The 26167-nt window shown below is 41.0% G+C and overlaps 2 protein-coding genes and 1 pseudogene across 5 annotated transcripts; 1 reads left to right on the forward strand and 2 right to left on the reverse strand.

Annotated features, from left to right (window-relative positions):
- Nucleotides 1-2696: 2696 nt before the first annotated feature.
- LOC139408794 (glycerol-3-phosphate acyltransferase 3) lies at nt 2697-18959 on the reverse strand. 3 transcript variants are annotated; one of them, XM_071153126.1, is made up of 15 exons: nt 18745-18959; nt 18527-18626; nt 18317-18386; nt 14971-15169; nt 14389-14461; nt 8090-8384; nt 7838-7912; nt 7566-7655; nt 7374-7467; nt 7144-7259; nt 6846-6901; nt 6505-6590; nt 6174-6302; nt 5890-5969; nt 5236-5700 (listed from the first exon to the last, which is right to left on the reverse strand). In XM_071153126.1, exons 4-15 carry the CDS (start codon nt 15136-15138, stop codon nt 5565-5567), a joined length of 1398 nt encoding a protein of 465 aa, XP_071009227.1. In that variant the 5' UTR covers nt 15139-15169; nt 18317-18386; nt 18527-18626; nt 18745-18959; the 3' UTR covers nt 5236-5564. The 3 variants fall into 3 exon arrangements, with proteins under 3 accessions (XP_071009229.1, XP_071009227.1, XP_071009226.1); XM_071153128.1 differs by lacking the exons at nt 18317-18386; nt 18527-18626; nt 18745-18959 and adding exons at nt 2697-2888; nt 15456-15603 and having other exon boundaries at nt 5612-5700; XM_071153125.1 differs by lacking the exons at nt 18317-18386; nt 18527-18626; nt 18745-18959 and adding an exon at nt 15456-15645.
- On the forward strand, nt 15638-20829 carry LOC139408796 (BRCA1-A complex subunit Abraxas 1-like; annotated as a pseudogene).
- Nucleotides 20830-20898: 69 nt separating this feature from the next.
- Nucleotides 20899-26092, reverse strand: LOC139408795 (mitochondrial ribosomal protein S18C). 2 transcript variants are annotated; one of them, XM_071153129.1, is made up of 7 exons: nt 25635-26092; nt 24434-24501; nt 24126-24184; nt 21906-21989; nt 21751-21808; nt 21609-21668; nt 20899-21049 (listed from the first exon to the last, which is right to left on the reverse strand). In XM_071153129.1, exons 1-7 carry the CDS (start codon nt 25715-25717, stop codon nt 20973-20975), a joined length of 489 nt encoding a protein of 162 aa, XP_071009230.1. In that variant the 5' UTR covers nt 25718-26092; the 3' UTR covers nt 20899-20972. The 2 variants fall into 2 exon arrangements, with proteins under 2 accessions (XP_071009230.1, XP_071009231.1); XM_071153130.1 differs by having other exon boundaries at nt 25518-26092.
- Nucleotides 26093-26167: the final 75 nt, after the last annotated feature.

The raw sequence follows: 26167 nt of genomic DNA on the forward strand, positions 1-26167 counted from the left end.
TTAGAAGTTATAAAGCGTGCTGCTCCGCTGAGCTGATATTTGCAGCACTGCTTTAAAGAATAACACTTTAGCAGTGGAGTTGTGGTACTGAAGGAAAAAGAGAGCTGAATTCTCCCAAACCCCTGAGAGACCTTTATGAGAGATTCTTTATGAACATAAGAGGCATGCAGGGTCACATTCTATAAGTCTACAGTTTTATTATATGCTCAATTAAATATGAATTTTCTGTGACTATAATAATTGTTTATATCAGGGGAAAATGTCATTCACACAATTGCTGGGATGGAAAGGATTAAAATAGTAGTTTTCGGAGGACTAGCCCTTTTTCCGATTTCTGTTGTTGTTCATTTGCTGTTTTTCCTACTGTAGCTATGCAGCTATGTGCAATCCCGCTAGCTATTATTACATTGTGTTTATTTGTAAAGGAATAACTAAGTTGCATTACTGCATGCATAGAGATCCCAAGGCACCATCGTTATTTTCTCCCTATTAATTCCATCCTCATTGTGTCTTCTTCATTTCCCAACTGTCGCCATCTCACAGATAGCAATATTATTTACAATATAGGCTGTCGCCTGGAGCCAAGCCAAATGCAATCTTAATAGGAATTTGGTCATCGGTAACTTTGGCTGCGTGTCAATTAGTTTGTTTTTTAACACAGCAAAGCAAACAATATGTCCTCCCTCAATTAGTTTGTTTTTTAACACAGCAAAGCAAACAATATGTCCTCCCTCAATTAGTTTGTTTTTTAACACAGCAAAGCAAACAATATGTCCTCCCTCAATTCTTTTGACTAGTTTTGACTTTTTGGGGAAGACAAAGGGAAAGGTAGAGACGTCTGTGAAAGGTTACACACACAAATACAAAATGTCCAGAGGAATTGGGAATTGCATACATCAAGTGTATATGAATACAGTAGATGCTGCTTGTCAAAGTGAATTAAATCTAGTTTAGGATCAGATCCAGAATCAGGTCTAAATCTACTTCTGAATACTGGTCTACCACAGGCCATGACGCTTGTAGGTACACAACGGCTCTGTACGTCCATGTATTCCATAACACAGTCATTCATCAAAGGCACTCAATTATTCCCTGCAAATCAAAGCCCTCTCGCTCTATGCCATGCCTGCAATGGAAAAGCCATCTGAGAAGTGTGAAGAGTTCCGTCAGACTGAGCTACCTGCCTGGTCGCCGGTCCACATTACAGCTCTGTGGAGGAGATGATGTTTAAACCTGAACATGTATTGTTCACTGTGACATGCTCAATTTATCATTAGTTGTGAAAGAGAGAACGGATGAGTACACTTTCAATTTAGTTCCATTGCTTTCTTCATTCATCATATCCTCCCTCATCATCCATCATCCCCCGCCCCTTTGATTTGTACGAAAACACACTTTCATAAATGTAACGCAATTAATCATCAAGGCTAAGATAATTTTATATTAACGGAGCAATACATTTATATGATTATTTCTTTGATGAACTTGCGCCACAGTGGGTTTCATTGAATCCCATTCTTAGATAAGATCATCTCCTTTACTCAGTGAGCATGAAAGTGAGGGGTGTCGAATCTGGTTCTTTGGTATCATTTCTTTCTAGGTTTATGTACATTTCCCAGAGAACGGCATCGGTCTGCATTCAGCACCCACTGGCCATGCCTTTTATCCTCTTATAACAAGTCCTAAGAAATTGAAAAAGTTGCTGCAATAGATAGGAGGTGACCTGGAAACAAAAGCAATCAAAGGGAGGGGAGACGCAGAGAGCCACTGCCAGCCTCCACCACGCTCCACGTTCAAGGTGAAATTCTGCTACTCTGTCAATAAAAGAAGAAACACCTTTTGAGGCACAGGGCCGAGGGCAAAGTGTAGTCTGCAATTACACACCTTCATGTACCTCACCAAAGGACATTTTTCATGTAGCTCACCGATTTTTTTGTTTCCCTCCCAACACAATGCATTTTCTATTTTGTCAAAACAGAGGGGAAAAGGGGCCTGTGGACTCTCTAATCTGTGTTGTAGGCTGTGAGGAAAATGAGTGGGCTCTACCAAAACTTGCCTTCAGTGTGAAAGCTTTTTAAACTTTCTATTCATGGTCATGATATTGCTGTAATATTACTTATTTTCCTTACACAATATGGATATCCTACTGTACAAATGATCGTACAACAAAATAAAAGTCCCTCAAGCCAACCATACAATCTAGTCGAAAAGATTCCTTTCAGCATTTGATGATAACTAGATAAGAGCATAATTATTTCTCAAACAAAATGATCTTGAATTTAACCACAAATCAATCAGCTCTCCACTTGAAGAACTTCAGACTCCATTGTAGCTCAATCAAAAAAAATCTATGTGGACCAATTATAGCCTGTTTCATTAGTGTATGCAAATCAGGCAGGATCTTGAAAGAGCCGGTCTTATATTTCCCCCTCCTGGCCACCAAGTCACTTTATAGGGGGAATGAACACACACACACACACACACACACACATTCTCATGCACACTCACACACTAAAAACAGAAAATGGAAATTCTTGAAACTTTGCAACAAACTTTGTTGGAGATGTTTTCTTTTCATACTTTGTTTTGTGCCGTTTGTTGAGAACCAGCATGGTGATAACGCTGCGTGTCTGTCTATGGGAGGCTTGCTTTGACCTGCGTTAATCCTGATTTGGTCCTGGCTAGTGTGACATGTCATAGTATCACTTTCACCCTGTGACTGGAGCTACAGTCCAGTCTGGGGCCATGCCTGGGAACGACAGACACACTGCTCACAGAATTGAAGCATCGCACACTTGTCTCATTGTATTATTTATCTGCCAAACAGACAGACATCCTTCATCCCGTTCCAATTGTAGCTCTGTTTTATAGTCAGGCATTCGCTGGAGCTGTGAACCAAAAGAAACATATTTTTTTTTTTTTTGCAACAAAACATATAATATTTGATAACTATCAGTCTGATTCATTATGTGATGAAATAAAGCAGGTACTGGATCAATGGTAATTTTTATTTTCCTTTCTTATGAAGTCAAGTAATTAACTAAGCGTGCAATAAATTGGCTTGTTGCTGAATAATTACAGAACTCAGAAGAGATTCACAGTGTCATTGGATGAGATGTATGCAGTGGTAGATAGCTCATCCTGAGCCTCTCTCTGACTGATCTCTCTCAGTCAGAAGCACACAATCGGACGAAGTGGGATTGACGCTATGGAGGACTGCTGGTGGAAGGACAGACAACACAGGTTACCTATTCACACACCTCCCCTCCAGCTCATCAGGACACGCTGTCCATCCATGTACCTGACTTTGTCTTTTGACTAAGCCCAAAACGCACACAGGGGAAACGTGTGATGAAATTGATGCAATAACATTAGGGAGGCAGAGACCAAAAAAAATAACTATTTTTTTTATTGAGGTGCATCGTGGGGCTGTAGAATGAATAGTCTTTCCTGACATTCTTCTCAACGTCTCTATATTGATTTCTGTCTGTGTACATTGAACCTCAACATCACATACATTAGCCTAGGAGTTCCACTCGAAGCATAGAAGGGAACGCAGAACAATGTTTTGAAAGACATTAAGCCCTAACTAATGGCAGGTCTTAGACAGAGCCAGAGTCATCTACCCTCCTGACTGGTCAAGATGCTCAGTTCCAGGCAAACTGTGATTTAAAACGATGTCCTCCATGAACTACATTCTCCGGGGGAAATGATTCAATTTGGCATATTTATTCATATTTACTGAGTGTACCTGCATTACATTTGTATAGATCACTTTGGAGTAAAAGTGAAATGGAGAAAATCGAATCAACATATTGAGACATTGTATGGAGTCTCCAGTCATACAGGCCCCGCGCAGGGGTCACTCCCATGCCTTTTATGATGTCCCTTTGAAATCTATCTGAATCACATTAAATGGGATATAAAGATGTGCAGACACATACATCACAGTAAATGGTGTGGTGGAGCATCGCTCGCCAAGAGTCCCACCTCAACAATCGGGTTATAAAATCGGCTTTAGATCCGATTAATAATTCACAATCCTGTTAGAAGAGAACAAACATTTCTGTTCAAGCAATTTAAGTTGCGGGATTGTTATTATAGCCGGGTGCTTGAGCCGGGCTGGGAGATGGTCTCGGTGTGGGTCTGCGACCGAGGAGAGGCTGTGAAATTTAAGCTGGCTCCAGCTCACCGTATGCGGAAGAATAACTCAATGCTATTTCACAGTCTCTGCTTTCTTTATTAAAGCACCGTCACAGTAAACATGTCTTACCCACGCTTATCTCTGCAGCCATTTGATTTGGGATCAAGAGTACGTCCTTGTCCCAAAAGGATGACCTTGGTTAGATGATAGTTGTTCTATTGTTAGACGTATACAGGATCTTAGTCAAATAAGCCTGTAATATTACCAGACAGTTAACAATCACTCCCATCTTCCTTTCACAAAGTAACAGAACCGGAATGTCGTATTTTTACACACCAAGACCCCAGCTTATTTAGTAATCATTGTCATTAATATGAACATTTTACAACATTTGTATAAAAAAAATGTATGAAATTAAATATTTGTTTCTGGCGATTTGTGTTTTGTATGAGTTTTTGGAGTGTAAATCTAAAAACAAAGCTGTATGGTACACCAAATACAGTTTTAATTATCCGTGATACAACATGATTCCCACACCCCATACTATTCAACTTAATAGCAGCAGCATTTCTTTTATTTAATTCAAACTTTGGATTGTAAATGAGCTGTTGATATTTAGTAAAGGTGGTGAGATCTTTTTGTGTGAGTGGATCCTTCCGATCATGGACAGAGTAAGAGTTGGTGACGTGATTGTTATTTGTTTGAAAAACCTGACTCCTAGTGTTTTATATACGACATTACAAGCTGGATTGTACAACTAGCTCCAGACAGACACAACCTCTAATTAGCCTCTATAGGCGTTCCATTATACCTATACATCTAATCTTTTCAGATATACACAAATGCTTAAGGGTTAGGCCAGGGCCAAAATGTAGATTTCATAACATTTAAGATTTTAAGTAAAGCAACAATAAGCCCAGTCTTAAAATAAATAAATCAGACTTTGATCAAAGCACCCCCAAAACATGAATGTATATATTGTTTATATGGGGTTAGGGGTTGCATTGTACGGAGCATAATGTAACATAAGAGGCACAAACTGTACAAAGTAATATTAATACTAGTACAAACTCTGAGTCAATGTAAACACATTCTTCGATTAAGGTGAGTTTAGTTAGATGGCAATCAGAAAACGTAGCATTACTGTAACATTAGAGATGATTTTATACCATAGTACTACCTGCAGTGAAGTTTGAAATGTTTATGGCTCTATAACATATGTAATTGCGCAGTCATTAAAATAAGGCATTTCATGCATTAAAAGTTGATACGTGTTGTGTATCAGATTCAGATATCAATCTATACTCTATTCACCACACAACTATGATGAATACAAAACAAATGCCTTTGTTTTGGAATAAATCCAGTCCATATGCATTGTAGTGTGTAAAATACTTTGTCCACAGTGTTAATTCCAGAGTCATTGTCTCCTGGTGCTCTCTGTGTGAGGCTCTTGGGAGTTTCTACCTTTCTTCCCCATAACCATACTGCTGTACATCTTCTGTTGCTGCTCTTTAAATTCCTCTTTCACCTTGGCTCTCTTCAAACTCCCATCCCTGTAGAGAGACACAGAGGAGACTGAAGGTCACCTAACACGGCTGACAATAACCTTACAACCCATTATTGTGGAATGGTGTGGTTCACAGCACATTTTCTTCTGATTCCAGAACTCTATTACGATAGAATGGCATGTTTTAGAAGGATCTTTAGTGAGATTCAAGCACGTTTACTGAACGGTTCCTTACCACGCCATGTCCAATAGCCCTCCCTGATGTGCGATAGCAGACTTCACTCTGTTGGCAAACTGGGCAGCATCTTCCCCTTCCTGTCCAAAATGGCAATGAAGAGGGATATGATTAATAAACATATAGAGAGGTCTTTGAGGGGTCTTATGTATGTCTATGGCCATGGGGGTAGGAGGTGTGTGCACTCTGTAAGGGTTTGTGAAGAAAACACTACATCAAGTCCAATATGTTGGTCATGGGAGGGAGTAGCTGGCAGTAATACAGCATACAGTGTGATAACCTACCCGCCTGGTCATGGGGGGCAGGTACCACACGTTGACCACGATGGCCCAGCTGGTCATCATTCTCAGCAGGTAGTTCACCATGTTGTACTTGGCACTGTTCCAGAAGGCATCTCCAAAACGAGGGTCATACTAACAGGGAAGGACAGAAAGGAGGAGATTTGAACAATTATAAAATCAAAAGGCTGAGACAAAGTCAACACGTAACAAGGCCAATATGGTGTCAACTTGATGATGCATTCATATAATAAGTGTTCAGTGACATGCTGCTTGATGGAGGAGCAGAGGTTAGAGAACACAAGGGGATTTCAGACATTCAGATTGCAGCCAGTACCTTGATTGCGACTGGGTATATAGTCCCTCCAATCTCAAAGCTTCCCTTCTTGAACATCATGACCGATGTGTTGTTGATGCAGGTTCCTTGTAAGAGGGAACAGAAATAGTCACGAGACCACCACAACCACAGTGTCCAGTGGTGTTAGGCTCTACTTCAATTCAACTCAGTCAATTCAGGAAGTAAACTGCAATCCCTATTCGAAAAGTAATAATGAGGAAAAACTGGAATTTGAGTTTACCTCGTGCATTGACTGAATTGAAATGGAATTGACCCCAATCACAACTTCTCTCCAGACTGCAGCAGAAGAAAGACCTGACAGTCCAAGTATAGAGACTTACCCTCAGGGAAGATCAAGATGGGTAGATTGGTTTTAGCTGCAACATGAGCCCTCAATCTGGGAGAGGATGGATGGGAGCAGATCAATAACCAGGACAACACTAATCATGATGAAAACAATATATAGCAGATAGGATGATTGAGTGGCTGTAATGGCAATGTACTGTATATCGTCATACAATCAATATATGCACCATCAACATCGGCATGCGATTCATTTACTTTTCAGAAGAAACTGAGTAAATGTTTAGATGAAAAAGACATATCCTGCTGTCTTTTCCCATTTACTTGCTGTCTCACCTACTGGTAACAGCATTTCGGTCTCTCATCTCCGACCTCTCGAACCAGACGTGGGGGCAGGACCTCACCATTGACCTCTGGATGACCCCCATCAGCCCACCGTGACTTTGACCCACCTGGGAATAATACCAGACACAGAGAGCATGACAACTCTAGCCTGCTAAGAACCAAAAGTGATGGATGAGATATCAAATATCAGTGATATGTTGACCAATGTTTATGTTACCCACCATAGCGTAGCATCCATCATTGGCCAAAATGACAATGTCAATAGGCGAGGTGTGGTTTGCTACGCATATTCCTCCTTTTTGTGGTTTATTCTCTCTGTCAAGAATAAGCATTTATTCCAATGACATCGAAAAATGTTTGATACCAACATTACTTCCTAAATGTATTTCTAAGTAGTTTGTCTGGATACTAACTTGTTGTGGTATTGAATGGTGGCAGAGAGACCTCTGGCACAGATCCTGTAGCACATCAGATGGACTAATTCACTGAGCCAGTTCTTCAATCTAGAACACAAGAGCAATGTACGGTAACAGCCAAAGGATATTCTATTTTCTCGAGGTATATACCCACTCTCGAGCTAGCCGGCTCGTTGAGAGATGGAACATTCAATCTTCCTATCACCACAATTTATGAAAGTTCTACAACGTACTCTTAAAAACTCAGTAGCGTACCACATCGTAGTTACCTCTTGTTAGGTAGAAATCCCACCAAGGTTGTCCCAATCACCAGCCAGGTCAACCCAATGATTGCCAGGGTTATCCTAAACGGAAGAAGGGATCACAGGTTGAAAAAGAGTCTATAGAAATGTAAACGTATACCATTCTACTATGGATCACATCATATTGAGTACATGATCGGTTGACATAAACTGAATTGAGCTGAACTGAAATGGGTAAGACACTGGCAGGACGAGGTCAAGAGGTCAAGTCAGACCCACCTGAGAGGGAAAAGGACACAGTAACGTATGATCACGCCCAGTCCCCAGATGACGGTGAGTCGCAGGCTGATATAGTGGAAGTTGTGGTTGGTGCGGGTCAGGAGGTTCCAAGAGACCAGCTCCTCAGAGGAGAAGCGCTGAGTCACCTGGTCGTCCACGATGCTCTCCAGGCCCTTTATGTAGAAGTAGAACGAGTCGCTCAGCGCAAACTCTCCCCTCGATATGGACTGGGTACGATACCGACGCAGCTCCCCCATCTCCTGTTCCATGGAGCCCCCCTCCCTCTGGATGAGTCCTGGCCAAAGAAGAGGAGACAACAGAGATTATTAACTGAGGCGTTTACAGTACGTTATACCTGTGGGTTTAGTCCATACCTAGCGATTTAGGACATAAAATAGAGAGGTGTAAGGAAGGGCAAGGATAGTATAAGTGTACCTACTGATTGTAGTACCTAACTATCTATGATATCCCAGAGAGAGGGTAAAGCTGATGAGGAATGGAGGACTGTTGTGGCACAGCCGATCAGTACGAGGCCTGTCAGTACCAGGTACCACTGAGAGCACAGAGTAGAGAGCTCCCATTCCATTTCTTCAGACACAGCAGCACTGTATTTTGCCCAGCTTCAGTAAAACACTTCCCTTGTGCCATGATTATACAGTAATACAAGCTTAATTATTATGTTCACAGACATTGAGTTATAGACGAAAGGAGCAAACATGGTGGATTTTGTAATCTTTGCTAAACGATTTGCTAAATCTTATTGCACAACATCACGGTGGTGACTTGTCCTTCCTGTGTTTCATACAAAACACAAATAAAAGACCTCTGTACTTTTTGAAGTTTCCTGTCACATCTGATTTACAATACCAATGTGTGTGACCAACAGACGGCTGAGTGTTAATTCAACAACATTGGAATTCGAGATAAATAATTTATAGACACCACAAAAAGTCCCCAGTATAAAGCCTGACACAAAACCGATCTATTGGAATCTTCAATGTGGTTATAAAATAGCATGTGATATACATGTCCATTAAGTATAAGCATTTAACACAATATAGGGCAAATGGTATCATAAAGTTTGCAGAGGATGGTGAAGTGACATCTTTCAAATGTTTATTTCCAGAAAAAGCAGATGAAGGTGGCACACAGTATTTCACAGCATATGGGTCGAAGGTTAGGCTACACAGAGAGAGTGAGTTTTCTGCCTGAAGTTACGCAATCCTCAATTGCATCATCAGAGTGGGACAGGGCTGCTCCAATCTACACCCACACATCAGCCACAGGAGCTGAGTTGACCAATCACAAGCCCCTACACTGACACACAGTCACATATGCAGGGTATACTCCTTCCAGACCGTGCTGAATTCAATCCCTCATACGACAGAACACTTTGTTATGAGAGCAGAATTAGGGTTGCAAAGCTACCGGTAATTTACAAAAGCTGCCGGAATCTTGGGTAATTTGGGTAATTGACTGAAAATCTATGTCAATCTAAAATGTATTCATAGTATAAATGTTTTATATTCATGTCCATATATAGTACCAGTCAAAAGTTTAGACACACCTACTCATTCAAGGGTTTTGCTTAATTTGTTTTACTATTTTCTACATGTAGAATAATAGTGAAGACATCAAAACTATGAAATAACACATATGGAATCATGCAGTAAGCAAAAAAGTGTTAAACAAATCAAAATATATTTTATATTTTATATTCTTCAAAGTAGCCACCCTTTGATGACAGCTTTGCGCACTCCTGGCATTCTCTCAACCAGCTGCATGAGGTAGTCACCTAGAATGCATTTAAATTAAAAACCTGTGCCCTTACGTTGCTTTGTGGAATTTCTTTCCTTAACGCGTTTGAGCCAATCAGTTGACAGCTTTGCACATTCTTGGCATTCTCTCAACCAGCTTCACCTGGAATGCTTTTCCATAAGACTTGAAGGAGTTCCCACATATGCTGAGCACTTGTTGGCTGCTTTTCCTTCACTCTGCAGTCCAACTAATCCAAAACCATCTCATTTGGGTTGAGGTTGGGTGATTGTGGAGGCCAGGTCATCCGACGCAGCACTCCATCCCTCCCCTTCTTGGTCAAAAAGCGGACTCCAATCAAGTTGTAGAAACATCAAGGATGATCAATGGAAACAGGATGCACCTGAGCTCAATTTCAAATCTCATAGAAAAGGGTCTGAACACTTATGTAAAACTGTTTTCGCTTTGATATTATGGGGTATTGTTTGTAGATTGATGGGGGAAAAGTAATTCAATCCATTTTAAAATAAGGCTGTTAACTTAACAAAATGTGGAAAAAGTCATGGGGTCTGAATACTCTCTGAATGCACTGTAAACCCATCATCAGAGATGTTAAAGGCCAATCATGGTCAATCCGTCGTCTGCATTGACCGTGTAGCATTTACTGTGAGGGGATTCATACCTCTTGAGCTTCGTGGGGCAGCGCAGAGCTGTTGAGTAGAGCTGATGAGATGGAAGTTGTCAAGGAAGCGAGTTTGAGTTTATACAGGACTTCCCGCCTTCACAATTGTGTAACACTCTCCATATGGAGCCTCCAACCACATTTTTGGATCAAGCATAAATTGGCTGCAGGTGTGGTTCAACTTTGAGCACCATTCGGCATATCTCTTGAAGGTTTTGGTTCTGCTCCAACAAGACACTTTCTGAGCACTTATACAATGGGCAAGTATGTATGGAAGGTTTTGTTCAAATCAGGGGTGCTGTCAAAAAGTGATTGCTCTGCTACAAACCATCAGAACTCAACTCAACTTACTGGATCTACAGTTGAAGTCAGAAGTTTACATACACCTTAGCCAACTACATTTAAACTCAGTTTTTCACTATTTCTGACATTTAATCCTAGTAAAAATTCCCTGTCTTAGGTCAGTTAGGATCACCACTTTATTTTAAGAATGTGAAATGTCAGAATAATAGTAGAGAGAATTACATTCCCAGTGGGTCAGAAGTTTACATACACTCAATTAGTATTTGGTAACATTGCCTTTAAATTGTTTAACTTCGGTCAAACGTTTAGGGTAGCCTTCCACAAGCTTCCCACAATAAGTTGGGTGAATTTTGGCAAATTCCTCCTGACAGAGCTGGTGTAACAGAGTCAGGTTTGTAGGCCTCCTTACTCGCATACGCTTTTTCAGTTCTGCCCACAACTTTTCTATAGGATTGAGGTCAGGGCTTTGTGATGGCCACTCCAATACCTTGACTGTGTTGTCCTTAAGCCATTTTGCCACAACTTTGGAAGTATGCCTGGGGTCATTGTCCATTTGGAAGACTCATTTGTGACCAAGCTTTAACTTCCTGACTGATGTCTTGAGATGTTGCCTCAATATATCCACATAATTTTCCATCCTCATGGTGCCATCTATTTTGTGAAGTGTACCAGTACCTCCTGCAGAAAAGTACCCCCACCACATGATGCTGCCACCCCCAAGCTTCACGGTTGGGATGGTATTCTTCGGCTTGCAAGCCTCCCCATTTTCCTCCTAACATAACAATGGTCATTATGGCCAAACAGTTCTATTTTTATTTTATCAGACCAGAGGACATTTCTCCAGAAAGTATGATCTTTGTCCCCATGTGCAGTTGCAAACCGTAGTCTGGCTTTTTTATGGTGGTTTTGGAGCAGTGGCTTCTTCCTTGCTGAGCGGCCTTTCAGGTTATGTTGATATAGGACTTGTTTTACTGTGGATATAGATACTTTTGTACCTGTTTCGCACCAAAGTACATTCATCTCTAGGAGACAGAACGCGTCTCCTTCCTGAGCGGTATGACGGCTGTGTGGTCCCATGGTGTTTATACTTGCGTACTATTGTTTGTACAGATGAACGTGGTACCTTCAGGCATTTGAAAAGGATGAATCAGACTTGTGGAGGTCTTACATTTATTTTCTGAGGTCTTGGCTGATTTCTTTTGATTTTCCCATGATGTCAAGCAAAGAGGTACTGAGTTTGAAGGTAGGTCTTGAAATACAGGTACAGGTACACCTCCAATTGACTCAAATTATGTCAATTAGTCTATTAGAAGCTTCTAAAGCCATGACATAATTGGAATTTTCCAAGCTGTTTAAAGGCACAGTCAATTTAGCGTATGTATACTTCCGAGCCACTGGAATTGTGATACAGTTAATTCTAAGTGAAATAATCTGTCTGTAAACAATTGTTGGAAGAATTACTTGTGTCATGTACAAAGTAGATGTCCTAACCGACTTGCCAAAACTGTAGTTTGTTAACAAGACATTCGTGGAGTGTTTGAAAAAAATAGTTTTAGTGACTCCAACCTAAGTGTTGGAGTCACACCCTGGGAGTGCTTAGGCAAGAGGCCTGCGGGCATACATATACATACATATACCCGTAGTATATACCCGTAGTATATAAATATACCCATAGTATATACTGTCTATGCACACTAGGTAAGACCTGGGCGGACCACCCCCTGTATTTTGGTTAGTGCACCAGGTGGTGCTAGTTAGGTAAGTAGTGGGTAGGCAGGTAAGGGGGCTTTGATATTTACTTTCTTTGCTTTGGTTCCATCCAGCCCCTTTTCCCCAAAATGACCGTGTGACAGAATAAATTCCCTGTAAACGGTAATTCTCTGCCTTTTGTCATCCTTACTCACACCTACAGTCCCATACCTCTTTCACGCCACGGGGAGTCGAGTTGTAGCAGGGTGTTGCGTTCCCTCTTCCTAACCTTCCGACTTCAACTGTATAATAGCATTATACCTGTGTAATTAATCATTACTACAGGGTTATTCTCATTTCAGTTAGGGGCAAATACAGACCAAAAGGTATTGATTCAAATGGTGACATTCAGCATAGCGAAGAAAACATAGAAAATAATTCATTCGCGCAAAAGTTAACGAAGAACATAAAGATGACAGTTTTATAGCCATCCACAATAAGTTACACAGACAGGGTCTCACCGCTCTGGCGCTGTGCTTCCTTTCCAACTACTTCAGAGCTCTGCTCTCACAGGGGGAAAAAAACTGCTGCTCCGAATTAGCTCCATTCATTAAAATCACAATTTAACCAACCCCGTCACAAGACCTGGACCTACCTTTTGGTTTTCAAGTATTGAAACCAAAACAAAAGTATTTTCATAAACATGAAAAGGTGAATGTAAGAAGCGCTCATCATTTCAAATAGGTTATATGTTTTGCTAAACAGCATATAAACACTAAATAGGTCAGGAGCCAGACAGGGAGCCTAAGAAGCAATAAAAATCAATTATTTGGGCTATATTATTTCAATTATTTCAAGGCTATAGCCTACAAAGAAATACATTGTGAGGCATTTGCGAGTGCGGCCCTAGGCTGGTAGGGACATAAACGCTCAGCATTTAAACAACATTTCATTGTATTGAATCATTATATCATCCGTCAATAAATTGTGCATATAGGCTGTAACTTACTTAGAATTATATAGAAATTAAACGACAAATGCTTTATAAGGCTCAGTGAGTGCCTTTGAATTTGAGTTTGGCCAGAGTCTGTGGCTTCAGGCTCATGAAATGGTGCCTGGAGAGCAGGCCAACAGCAGAGAATACCCTCTCCTCGCTTGCAGAGCCACTGGGGATGCTAAACACCCTTCGGTTTTTCTTCCCCTATAGGTAGGCCTAAAGGTTTTTTTTGGCAAAATAACACAACCAAAACGGAAAGCTCCTTGAAGGTGGGAATATGCCAGGCCTATTGGGCCAAAATCAAATATGGTCTATAGTATAGATAATTAAATAAAAATGAACTAAACTTTGAAGATATCAGATTTTTTTGTTTATAAAAATGTTGCTACAATGACACACTTAGTTAGCTACCCACCTTGTTCCTTTCTTTTAGCATGTGCACATAGTAAGTACCCCATCATGCTATCGGGATATGTGTCTTTTCAGATTAAACAATGGTTCTTTAGTTGTGGACACTAAATCACCGCACTCCCACTCTTGATCTTGGTCCTCATCTTTGTAAGTCACCTTGATTTTGCATCTGTGTGTTTTATCAGTTTCTTTAGTGAACTCCATGACAGTAGGTAAAGCAAGGGGCTTTAGGAACACACAAGTAGACTACAAATGCATGCTGGGCAGAGCACGCCCCGAGCTCGTGAAGTGAGCGCTACTGGAGTGAAATTGGAGGGGCCGAGAAAGGCCTTTGGGAATCTCGCTCCGCGCTCCAGTCAAATAGGGCATGTTCTGCTCCAGCTCCACTCACATACTCTTCTCCAGACCAGTCCAAACCTCAGCATGAACTCATTGATGGGTAATGAGTGTAAAGTCACTCACCAAAGGGTAGAGGAGCAGGCACTGGCAGAGTGGATCGTTCCCTGTGTCCTCTCTCGATCCGCAGGGTGGCCCACTGCCCAGAGAACATAGTTATTTTCAGTTGACCTCTCACACAATGCTTTCTACATATTGCCTTTTAATTGCCTAACTGCCCTTGCGTGCCCCACTTTGCACATTAACTATGTCTGTCTCCTCTAAAGGGCCAGGGAGCAACATGAATACAATCCTACACAATAATAGAGAATATAGCCTACAGTAGCCTGAATTTGATCAGATTAATAGATTGACAAAAATTATTTTGGTTTTCATAAATCATCTGTTTTCCAACAAATAATATTCCTTTACCTGAACAAAATCACATATTTCGCCATTACATGCTATTGACAGTTATGTTTGATGAAAATGTTTTAGAATAAAATAATACATTGTGAGCTGTTCTGGATATCCAGAATTTGAGCTCTTCCAGAATTTCAAGCACAGTTTACATTTTAGTCATTAAGCAGCCGCTCTTATCCAGAACCATTTCCATTGGTGGGCGCATACATTTTTTCATACTTTTTCGTCGAGTTTTCGTACAGTTACCTCCAGTATTTTGACCAGGATCTGAATGTAGACAGAAGTGACCCCCAGGGAGAGGCCAAACATGGCAGGTATCATGATGAACCCTATCATCACGGAGAACCACACCTGCAGCAACACAACCGCTATACTCCACAGGTCATCCATCCCTCCCTCACACAGATCTGTCATCCACTGGTATGGCACATTGGGGTCAAGTTACCTGCAGAACAGACACAACAAATAGCTACTCACTTCAAATAAGCATTGCATTCTGGTTGTAGACAGGAGAATACATTGACTGCATACGTTTTGTCGGCCCATTTTCAGAAAAGTATAACTGGGCCCTATGTAAACATGGTTTTGAAACAGGATATCAACACCGCCTAGTTACAGCCAAGCCGAGAAAGAACCACTTGAAATAGTTTACTACGCTACTGAGCCTACCATATCCGAGTTGGACTGCAGAACATGAAACGTTTCAAAATGTATCAAGAGTAATAGCAAACCTTGGAAGACCTCTACGTTGTCTTAGACAGTTTTCCATTCTGTACCTCCCTGAAACGGTAGCTAGTATAGTCAGACACAGGACTGTACGCAAAGTTCTGCTGTACAAATAAAACCCCTCCCCCACTGGCGAGTTTCTTGAAAGAAGTTGACCTTTCGTGCACATTCAGCTGCGCAGCAAGAGTGCATGCCATTGCAGAGAGGATACGCGCTGTTTTTACGCAGCCTTCCTTGACAACGGGAGGCATGGCGGACTCAAACTCCTCTGTTCGCATCTCCGGATTTGTTCTTGGTTCATTAATGTTTCACCACTTTAACAGTGACTAACAGTGATTCTGATGTGGTAAGTAGTTAGCTAGATACATATTATAATTCATGATTGGAAAAATATACAACATTAGCTGTGCACCTATTAATCAGGTTCGTCTACAGAAAATATGGGCAACTAACGTTATATCGTTAGCTAACTTTTTCTAGCGCCACAACAGAAAGGTCTGACCACATAGCCCACTTATTCAGATGCTGGTTATCGCCAAGTTGTTTATTATATTTAACTCACCTCAGACATGTGCCTCATTACATTTTACAGGAAGGTTTTATTCCTGGGGAGAGCAAAGCTGAAGCGAGAAGCAACATCACTGATTCTCAAATCGACAACATACAGTTTGAGCATACAATAAGTGGGTCATCAGCTGTGCACTTGAATCATCACAATGTCATCTTGGCTACAGTGTGAACTGACTGTTATCTCACCGTAGTTTCTGTTCCAGACTTTCAGAAACAGAAACATCCTGTCGCAAGCTCAATAGGTAAACTGCAAAGATGAAAGGTTTCTTAAAATTGTGATTCAGCTGTCTGTGAATTGCAACAGCATTTGGATCATTTCTGCTAACAGCATTTCACTTCCAATAATAGTGTTTTTCTCCCCGCCCCAAGCGTCTATAATAGTATAGGGGAGGTGAACCAGGATGAAGTAAGGCACCTTTTGTCAAATTATAAGGAGGTAAGTGGAATAAGATACCTTGGTAATATTGCTGTCACAAATAAGGATATTTCAACTGAGTCCAGGGAGAAAAAGAACATTTGCCATTATGCAAGATGTTTGCATTTCTTTCCTATCTTGTTTGATAGCCAACAAAGCACACTTTTATTCAGCCTCTTCCCATTTAATAATAATTTATTCAACTTCTATAGCGCTTTCAATAATAGAAATCTCAAAGTGCTTCATAAGGGGGAAAAAAACAAACAAGCAATGTAATCATGACAGGTCAAGTCAACCAATTGCTGCCAAGTCTTTGAAAGCTGCATCCTCTGCAGATGTAAAGGGTCAGTTCATTCATGGCTTGAGCGCACTGAGGTACTACTGCATGCCTGAGCGTAGGGAACTGGTCAGAAGATGGTAGATGATGCTGGTGGTGGAGTCTGCTGATGATCTTGTAGAGGGCAAGTCAGGGAACCAACCAACCTGCACCATATAGACACTGGACTTCTGTTCTTCCACTCTGTGTAGTGTAGCATCCACTTGTGTGATGCCTCAGCAGCTCTGGGCGGCAGAATGCTCACTACACAAAGTTCAGAATAGTAGCCAGTCGTCCTGACTATGAGCCTCTGCCTCAGCACTGTATTCCTCCATCTCCCATTCCTGTTACACTTCAAGCGACTCCTCACATGATCTCAACAGATCAGGAACTGGCAGCCAGGTGAAATAAAGAAAGGTGGTACAGTGCATTCGGAAAGTATTCAGACCCCTTGACTTTTTCACATTTTGTTAGGCTACAGCCTTGTTCTAAAATTTATATAATTGTTTTTTCCCCCTCAATCTAAACACAATACAGCATAATGACAACGCAAAAACAAGTTGACATTTTTGCAAATTTGTATCTGTTTTTTTATTTGTAATACATTTGCGAACATTTCTAAGCCGGTTTTGACTTTGTCATTATAGGGTATTGTGTGTAGATTGCTGAGATTTAAAAAATCAAAAAATCAATAATTAAAAATAATAATTTTAGAATAAGGCTGTAACGTAACAAAATGTGGAAAAGTCTAGGGGTCTGAATACTTTCCGAAGGCACTGTTTGTGTCCAAATAAAATGTTTCTAAAAAAACATTAGCCAGCTAACTAGTCAAGCCAAAAACAAAGTTTACCTGTCAGACAATGTGCAAATCCGTGGCTCAAAACCACCAGATATACAATAACAAGTAATTGTCATAAAAATAAAAAATAAATATTCTGAAAACAAATTAAATATGTACAAATGAACAGGAGCTCTCTGTCTATGCTGCTACCAGGGCAACTATCAACTTCAACTTTATTTGACTTTCCTATCCAGGAGAACGTGATTGGTTGGTATAAACAGCATAGATACACAGATCAACAAATTACCTTCAGAGAGCAAGTAATCCATGAGAACCTGAAAAGAGCAGTCTCCAATCAGGAGCTGATGTTTCTGCTACTGACACCCAGTGAGGTCACATCATCAGGCTCCACTCACAAACTGGGAGTATGCAGTCTACAGATCACATTGCAGGTCAGTACATTCACATCGTGATATCCTTCACACTGTTTTTAATGAAACTGTTAGTGTTTTGTCATGGGATCTTTAGTGAGTGATTGTATGTTTTTAAGGTCTGAACTCTGTGTTGCACTTTCTAAGTAGTCAATCCTGCAGCGTTCCTGTCCGGGTCAGCAACCTGGGTTTGTTGGAACAGCAGGACTACTGGAGACTGTCTGCATCTTGTTCATCAGTCAACTATAACCGTGCTGTTTGGAAACACAGGTACTAGCTTTGCTGACCCCTGGGCCTTGGCATTGGGTACTATTGACTTTGAAAAATGTAATCTGAGTGTGTTTGTCTGGTACCTGTATGACTAGTCTTACACTTCTCTATTTTGCTCTGTGTAGATATAGATTCTTCTCCTTGGATGGATCCCTGCAAGAGGTGGATGAGATTAATGAAATGAACAACTCCTTGCAAGGCAAACTGAAGGTAAGTTGAACGGATAATGAAAACAGAAATGTAAAAACGTACAAATGACTATGTACAACCATTGGTAAACATGATGGCGTCACCTGGGATTTCGGTTTATTTCTCTTCAGGTGGCATGTAAGAAAGTGGAGGAGAGTGAGCGATTGGTTGAGGAGCTGCTTGCAGATGTTTCATCTCTAAGGACTGTCAGTGAGAGGAAACAAGAGCAGAAAAAAAGTATGACCAACTTCTGCTGTTCTATTTATCAATTCTTGATTTGTTATTTTATCTTACTTTTGAGTGTTAAGCATGTTTTACTTACTTTGTGTTCCCCAACTCAGCAGATGGAGACTCCACTCCAGCCCAGTCTCAGGAGAATGTACTGCTCTGTGAGGCCATTAAGACACTGTTCCCTGGGGCAGCTCTACTCCAAACACAGGCTCTAACCTTCCAGGGGTTCCCCGTGCCTGAGTTCTGCTGCAACACTGACCATGGCATAGACATCACCACAACACTGCCTTTGATCCTGACTCATACAGTCCCCAAAGCCAGGAAGGGGAGGCTTGGTAGAGGCGGAGGGACGTCCTGGAGAAAACGTCCCCTTTGGGAATCATCTGACACGCCCAAGAGGAGGAAAAACATGCTGGAGGAGACGGAGGGGTCTTCATTGTCAGTCAGTGGGTCAGAGACTGAGGATGATTTGATACCAGCCAATCAAAACAGAAATAATTTAGACATGTCTAACTGAGGACAAAAATGTACCACTCAAATTACTTTGCATAAAAGTGTATGGAGTATAGGAAAATCTGTGACATTCCCCTCTCAATTACTGAAAACGTATATTTAGGAATGCCTTCAATTTGCTTATTTTGGGGGTAACATTTTAAATGTAAGAACTGTCCTTGAAATAAAGTGATATATACAGTACCAGTCAAAAATTGACACCTACTCATTCCATGGTTTTATTTGTACGATTTTCTACATTGTAGAATAATAGTGAAGCCATCAAAACTATGAAATAACACACATGGAGTGATGTAACCAAAGTGTTTAATTAAAATATATTTTGAGATTCAAAGTAGCCACCCTTTGCCTTGAGCTATGCACTCTTGGCATTCTCTCAACCAGCTGCATGAGGTAGTCACCTGGAATGCATTTAAATTAACAGGTGTGCCTTTAAGTTAATTTGTGGAATTTCTTTCCTTAAATGCCTTTGAGCCAATCAGTTGTGTTAAGATGGTAGGGGTGGTATACAAAAGAGACATAATATGGACTTGGTCTTTTACCAAATAGAACAGCTCAAATAAGCAAAGAGAAACAGTTCATCATTACCTTAAGACATGGTCAGTCAATGCAGAAAATTAAGAACTTTGAACATTTCTTCAAGTGCAGTCACAAAAACCAAGCACTATGATGAAACTGGCTCTCGAGGACTGCCACAGGAAAGGAAGACCCAGAGTTACCTCTGCTGCAGAGAATAAGTTCAGAGTTAACTGCACTGCAGATTGCAGCCCAAATAAATGCTTCAGAGTTCAAGACAGACACACCAACATCAACTGTTCAGAGGAGACTGCATGAATCAGGCCTTCATGGTTGATTGCTGCAAAGAAAACACTACTAAAAGGACACCAATAAGGAGACTTGCTTAGGCCAAGAAACACGAGCAATGGACATTAGACTAGTGGAAATCTGTCCTTTGGTCTGAAGAGTCCAAATTTGAGATTGTTGGTTCCAACCGCCGTGACGTTGTGAGACGCAAAGTAGGTGAACGGATGATCTCTGCATGTGGATCCCACTTGAAGCATGGAGGTGTGATGGTGCTTTGCTGGCGATTTTAGAATTAAAGGCACAGTTAACCAGCATGGCTACCGCAGCGATACACCATCCCATCCGGTTTGTGCTTAGTGGGACAATCATTGTTTTACAACAGGACAATAAAGCAAAACACCTCCAGGCTGGGTAAGGGCTATTTGACCAAGTAGAGCAATGGAGTGCAACATCAGATGACCTGGCCTCAACCCAATTGAGATAGTTTGGACCACAGAGTGAAGGAAAAGCAGCCAACAAGTGCTCAGCATATGTGGGAACTCCTTCAAGACTGTTGGAAAAGCATTCCTCGTGAAGGAGGTTGAGAGAACGCCAAGTGTGCGCAAAGCTGTCAAGGCAAAGGGTGGCTACTTTGAAGAATCAAAAATAGTTTGATTTAACACTTTTTTTGTTAACACATGATTCCATGTGCTATTTCTAGTTGATGTCTTCACTATTATTCTACAATGTAGAAAAGTGCAAATAAAGAAAAACCCTCAAATGAGTAGGTGTCCAAACTTGACTGGTACTGTATACAAAATAGTTAAAGCTGTAATTGAACTTGTACAGAATTGCATTAAATTATTTTCACATGTGTAGTGAGTTACGATTATTGGTCTCATAACTCAACCCAAGCATGACGGCTCAAAGACGAGACTAACAAGCAATCTTCCACATTGAAAAATGTTTTAATACACAATTAGTGTCTATGCTAGACTAGCTCCACAATACAGGCGGACACAGTTACTCCAAGTGCCGGATGTCACAGATGTTTGGATCTTTCATAAAATGTGGGTCCTTGTGGGTTACAGACATGAATCCTGTGGAGGAAAATATTACCAGTATTTATTATAGGAAGGACTGGATGATCAAAACATGGTCATTTTGAGCCAGACCAGTCTGTAGCACACAATGTATTACAAATCCTCTGGTCAGTAGTGATAGATGGCGCATTGAAGTTTCCAAAGAGAAACTATTACAGAGCAACCTCGATTTGATCATATTGTTCACACATTTTCTCATGTGGCCTTGTTCACTCTTTCTGTGCTTGTAGTTGATCCCACAACTTTATTTCATTACAGAGAAAATTACCATCACTTGCCATTGACTACAATGCATTATGAAAATGTGTCTAAAGTATTTTAAGAAAACACTCCAAACCAACTCATATTACATCAGAATTCCATGTCTCTGCACTCAATTTTGTATAAATAATTTTACTGTCCCATAAATCCATACCTGCATCTTTTTATTGTGGACATTGTTTTCAAATTTAGTGCAAAGACATCATTCAGAATGGGATTCTGAGTGAATGAGTTGGTTTGGAGTGTACAGTCAATAATAATAATAATAATAATAATGTGTGATTTGAGGGCATACCCATCGAATGAGCTTTCTTTATGGCTTTGGCGATCTCCCGCTGTTTCTTACCACATAGACCTAGAAAAGAATAAACACCTTGATACGACAGCCTCTGCTCTGATGTGTACATTTTCAGCACTTTTCCTGACCAAGTTCTCACCTGTTATGTGCCTGCCGTAAACTCTTCCTGTGTGTGGGGATATAAACTGGGACAGCAGCTATTGGAAAGAAGTTTGGAGAAAAATTAGGCAAATTATAAATAAACATTGGATATTTGCGCATCACAGCACTTAATACAATAGTCTAATGACAGACCTGAACATTCTTGAAGTCCACTGTGATGTTACAGAGAATGCAGCCCTTCTGTGGTTGTTTGTATGGATTCTCCATTTGTAAAGGCTGGGGAGATAAACATTTACGTAAATCCATACAACATATGTAGTTGTCATAGACCTTGTAGTCAAATGACATATAGCTTCAAATCAAGTTGAAAAAAAAAAAAAATAATAATTCTCTTGACATGTGGAGGAATGTTACTCCTTGAGCTAGCCCTTCTCATGACTCCAATGCATGGATGCAGTGAGTCATTCAATGTCCATTATGATTAGCTCAGGCATAATGTGCAGACAGAGCTTTGGCGCTCTAAATGCAAATTCGTCTCACACGACACAGTTTTGGAAACATTTATAACTTACATACATAGAAACGATAAATAAATTGCTCAAATACAAAAGATACACTTTCTGATCGCAGTTTAGCAAAGTTGCTTCCATACAGTTGTGGCCAAAAATTGAGAAAGACAAATATTAATTTTCACGAAGTCTGCCGCCTCAGTTTGTATGATGGCAATTTGCATGTACTCCAGAATGTTATGAAGAGTGATCAGATGAATTGCAATTAATTGCAAAGTCCCTCATTGCCATGCAAATGAACTGAAACCCCAAAAACATTTCCACTGCATTTCAGCCCTGCCACAAAAGGACCAGCTGACATCATGGTAGTGATTCTCTCGTTAACACAGGTGTGAGTGTTGACGAGGACAAGGCTGGAGATCACTCTGTCATGCTGATTTGAAGCTTCCAGTCTGTTATTCAAGCTCAAAGGAGGGTGGTGCTTGGAATCATTGTTCTTCCTCTGTCAACCATGGTTACCTGCAAGGAAACGGGTGCAGTCATCATTGCTTCGCACAAAAAGGGCTTCACAGGAAAAGATATTGCTGCCAGTAAGATTGCACCTAAATCAACCATTTATCAGATCGTCAAGAACTTCAAGGAGAGCAGTTCAATTGTTGTGAAGAAGGCTTCAGGGCACCCAAGAAAGTCCAGCAAGCTCCATGACCGTCTCCTAAAGTTGATTCAGCTGCGGGATCGGGGCACCACCAGTACAGAGCTTGCTCAGGAATAGCAGCAGGCAGGTGTGAGTGCATCTGCACGCACAGTGAGGCGAAGACTTTTGGAGGATGGTCTGGTGTCAAGGGCAACAAAGAAGCCAGGAAAAACATCAGGGACCGACTGATATTCTGCAAAAGGTACAGGGATTGGACTGCTGAGAACTGGGGTAAAGTCATTTTCTCTGATGAATCCCCTATCCGATTGTTTGGGGCATCCGGAAAAAAGCTTGTCCGGAGAAGACAAGGTGAGCGCTTCCATCAGTCCTGTGTCATGTCAACAGTAATGCATACTGAGACCATTCATGTGTGGGGTTGCTTCTCAGCTAAGGGAGTGGGCTCACTCACAATTTTGCTTAAGAACACAGCCATGAATAAAGAATGGTACCAACACATCCTCCGAGAGCAACTTCTCCCAACAATCCAGGAACAGTTTGGTGACGAACAATGCCTTTTCCAGCATGATGGGAGCACCGTGCCATAAGGGAAAAGTGATAACTATGTGGCTCTGGGAACAAAACATCGATATTTTGGGTCCATGGCCAGGAAACTCCCCAAACCTTAATCCCATTGAGAACTTGTGGTCAATCCTCAAGAGGCGGGTGGACAAACAAAACCCCACAAATTCTGACAAACTTCAAGCATTGATTATGCAAGAATGGGCTGCCATCAGTCAGGATGTGGCCCAGAAGTTAATTGACAGCATGCCAGGGCAGATTGCAGAGATCTTGAAAAAAGAAGGGTCAACACTGCAAATATTGACTCTTTGCATCAACTTCATGTAGTTGTCAATAAAAGCCTTTGACACTTATGAAATGCTTGTATTTATACTTAAGTATTCCATAGTAACATCTGACAAAAATATCTAAAGACACTGAAGCAGCAAACTTTGTGGAAATTAATATTGGTGTCATTCTCAAAACTTTTGGCCACGACTATACAGTCATGGCTGGGGAGTGGAGTGAGCCTCTAAACCTGGGTATACCGTTCGAGAGCTATCCCTGAGCACTAACGGTAAATATAAATCAAGTTCTATTTGCATTTAAAAACGTAATCCTGGATCCATTTAGTCTATTGATAACGTTTTACTAGTGCACTCTTCGAACGGTAGCTAGCTAACGTTAATAGGTGGCTTTAAAATGGCTTACCATGTCATCGTTCTTCTGGACTACATTAGACGAGCCTGACAGACTTCTGAGACATTGTTCTGTGATAAAAAGTAAAGCAGACATTAACTCACAAAAAATATAGAGGTTGCTCTGGTCGGATAGATAGATAATCGACACATGTGGTTGGCTAGTTAATGATGGATGGCATAGATAGAGGTTAACTAACGCTAGCTAACATTAGCTATCCATTTAGCTAATAGGTTATCATAGTGATTATAAACGTCAGTATAATCATGCTTGTATCACTAGCAATGCAATCAATTCAAAACATTGAACATCATTCTTACGTGTGCCTCCAAGCTGTGAAAATGTGAATTGTAAAGATCGAAAGCTTCGGACAGCAAACATTTTTGACCTGCGAAGGAAAGATCCGGATGTTATTTGACGTAATCTTCTTCTATGAGATTTAACAGCGGTTGACATCCAATTTGTTGCATTACCGCCATCTACTAGACTGGAGTACAACTCCCTTATACTTTACTTGGAAAATAATGTACTAAATAAATACCTTACCATCTAACGCTATACTCACTAATTTCAAAATTATATAAAATTAACACCCCCCTACTCCAAAATGTAAATATATTTATTCCTACCTCATGCCATCACCCTGAAAGGATGGGACATCACTACTTATCACATCATGGAACTCTTACACACCCAAATACCTCTCAGCAGCTGCAACCACAACCTCAATTTTCTGAGACTTCCGATCCATCCCTGCAGTATAATTAATAACCACTGCTATAAAAGCTAAAAATCCAATCTTACTGAGACATATTTAACTTTTTGGCCTATCCTTATGTACTGGTATATCTCTACTACTCTCACCACCTCTCCCCCTTAACCAATCTTCCTCTACTTCACTGCCTCAGCATATGACAACTTCTACTCTACTCTAACCCTGGAAACCTCAAACTGTCTCTCTCGCACGGTACATGTCTGACCCCCAGCGCAATGTGCACCCCTACAATTAACACATTCCACTACTTTCCCCAATACTACACATTCCTTTGTCTCATGCCTTTCTGCACATTCCTCACACATTGGACCCTCCCTCCTACACACTGTTGCCACATGCCCATAAGCTTGACACCTGTAACATCTTAATGTACTCGGCACATACGCTCGTACAGGATAACTTATATATCCTAACTTCACTTTGTCAGGCAAAGACTCTACTTCAAAACTCAAAAGAACACACAATGACTCTTGTTTCCCCACCCTGTCTGCGTCGCTTCAAACGACGAGATCACATACACCGGGAATATTTGCCCTCAGCTGGTCAAAGTTTATATCTACTGCTACCCCAGTTACCCCTCCTTTCATTGGTGCCTTTTTCTTGAGATCGAAACACTTCACTTTACTTACCCCCATTCGTTTTACTTGGAGCGCATTCGTCCTCAGCAGAAACACAAACAATTATCACTAGACCACTTCAAGTTACCCTCACCGATTCCACATGACCCAACTCTTTTTTTCACCCACCGTGAAACCGCAATTGGATCAGCCGAAAGGCAAGAGTCCACTTTTTCCACAAACTTCACTCCCACTGTCAGACTCTTCTTCATCCTGATCCTCGGTGCATACCTCGGTCTCCGATAACTTTACCGCACCTACCACCTCCGATACTTCACCCTAATTCACTTCAATTACTCCTGTCTTCAGCTCCCTCTGCTTACACTATCTACCATTCTTCTTTGACAAACAATATCCCTTTTTTCCGCAATTTGTCCGATTCAAGCTCACCCTCTTCTTCCCTCACTCTCTTAGACCTCTACTCTCTTTTCTCCTCCATTCCTCCTCTGTTTGTCTCGGCATTGCTTTCCACATGCGAATAATTAACACGAAACAATACCCCATAGAGGCGCAAACCCCTCTCTGTCGACCAGCGAGTAAAGTTGAAAAATCGAAATTGTAGAGCCAAAATTGAGCTCTGTCTATTTGACGTAATTTCCTGTTCACGTTTATATGTTGGCCCATGATCAAACGTTCCTCCCAAAATGAATGTATTTTCGAAG

The sequence above is a fragment of the Oncorhynchus clarkii genome, chromosome 5 (genome assembly GCF_045791955.1).
Source record: "Oncorhynchus clarkii lewisi isolate Uvic-CL-2024 chromosome 5, UVic_Ocla_1.0, whole genome shotgun sequence".
Classification (NCBI taxonomy): domain Eukaryota; kingdom Metazoa; phylum Chordata; class Actinopteri; order Salmoniformes; family Salmonidae; genus Oncorhynchus; species Oncorhynchus clarkii.

Excerpts from the sequence above, each read along its gene's own strand:
- LOC139408794 (XM_071153126.1), bottom strand. The coding sequence starts at position 15,138 with ATGACAGATCTGTGTGAGGGAGGGATGGATGACCTGTGGAGTATAGCG. Across the intron at positions 6,303-6,504 it reads TATACCCAGTCGCAATCAAG|TATGACCCTCGTTTTGGAGA; the intron begins GTACTGGCTGCA and ends CTTCCCTGTTAG. Across the intron at positions 5,701-5,889 it reads GGGCTATTGGACATGGCGTG|GGATGGGAGTTTGAAGAGAG; the intron begins GTAAGGAACCGT and ends GTCTCTCTACAG.
- LOC139408795 (XM_071153129.1), bottom strand. The coding sequence starts at position 25,717 with ATGAAGAAGAGTCTGACAGTGGGAGTGAAGTTTGTGGAAAAAGTGGAC. Across the intron at positions 24,502-25,634 it reads GATCCAATTGCGGTTTCACG|GTCAAAAATGTTTGCTGTCC; the intron begins GTGGGTGAAAAA and ends TTTCCTTCGCAG. Across the intron at positions 21,990-24,125 it reads TCCAGAAGAACGATGACATG|CCTTTACAAATGGAGAATCC; the intron begins GTAAGCCATTTT and ends TTATCTCCCCAG.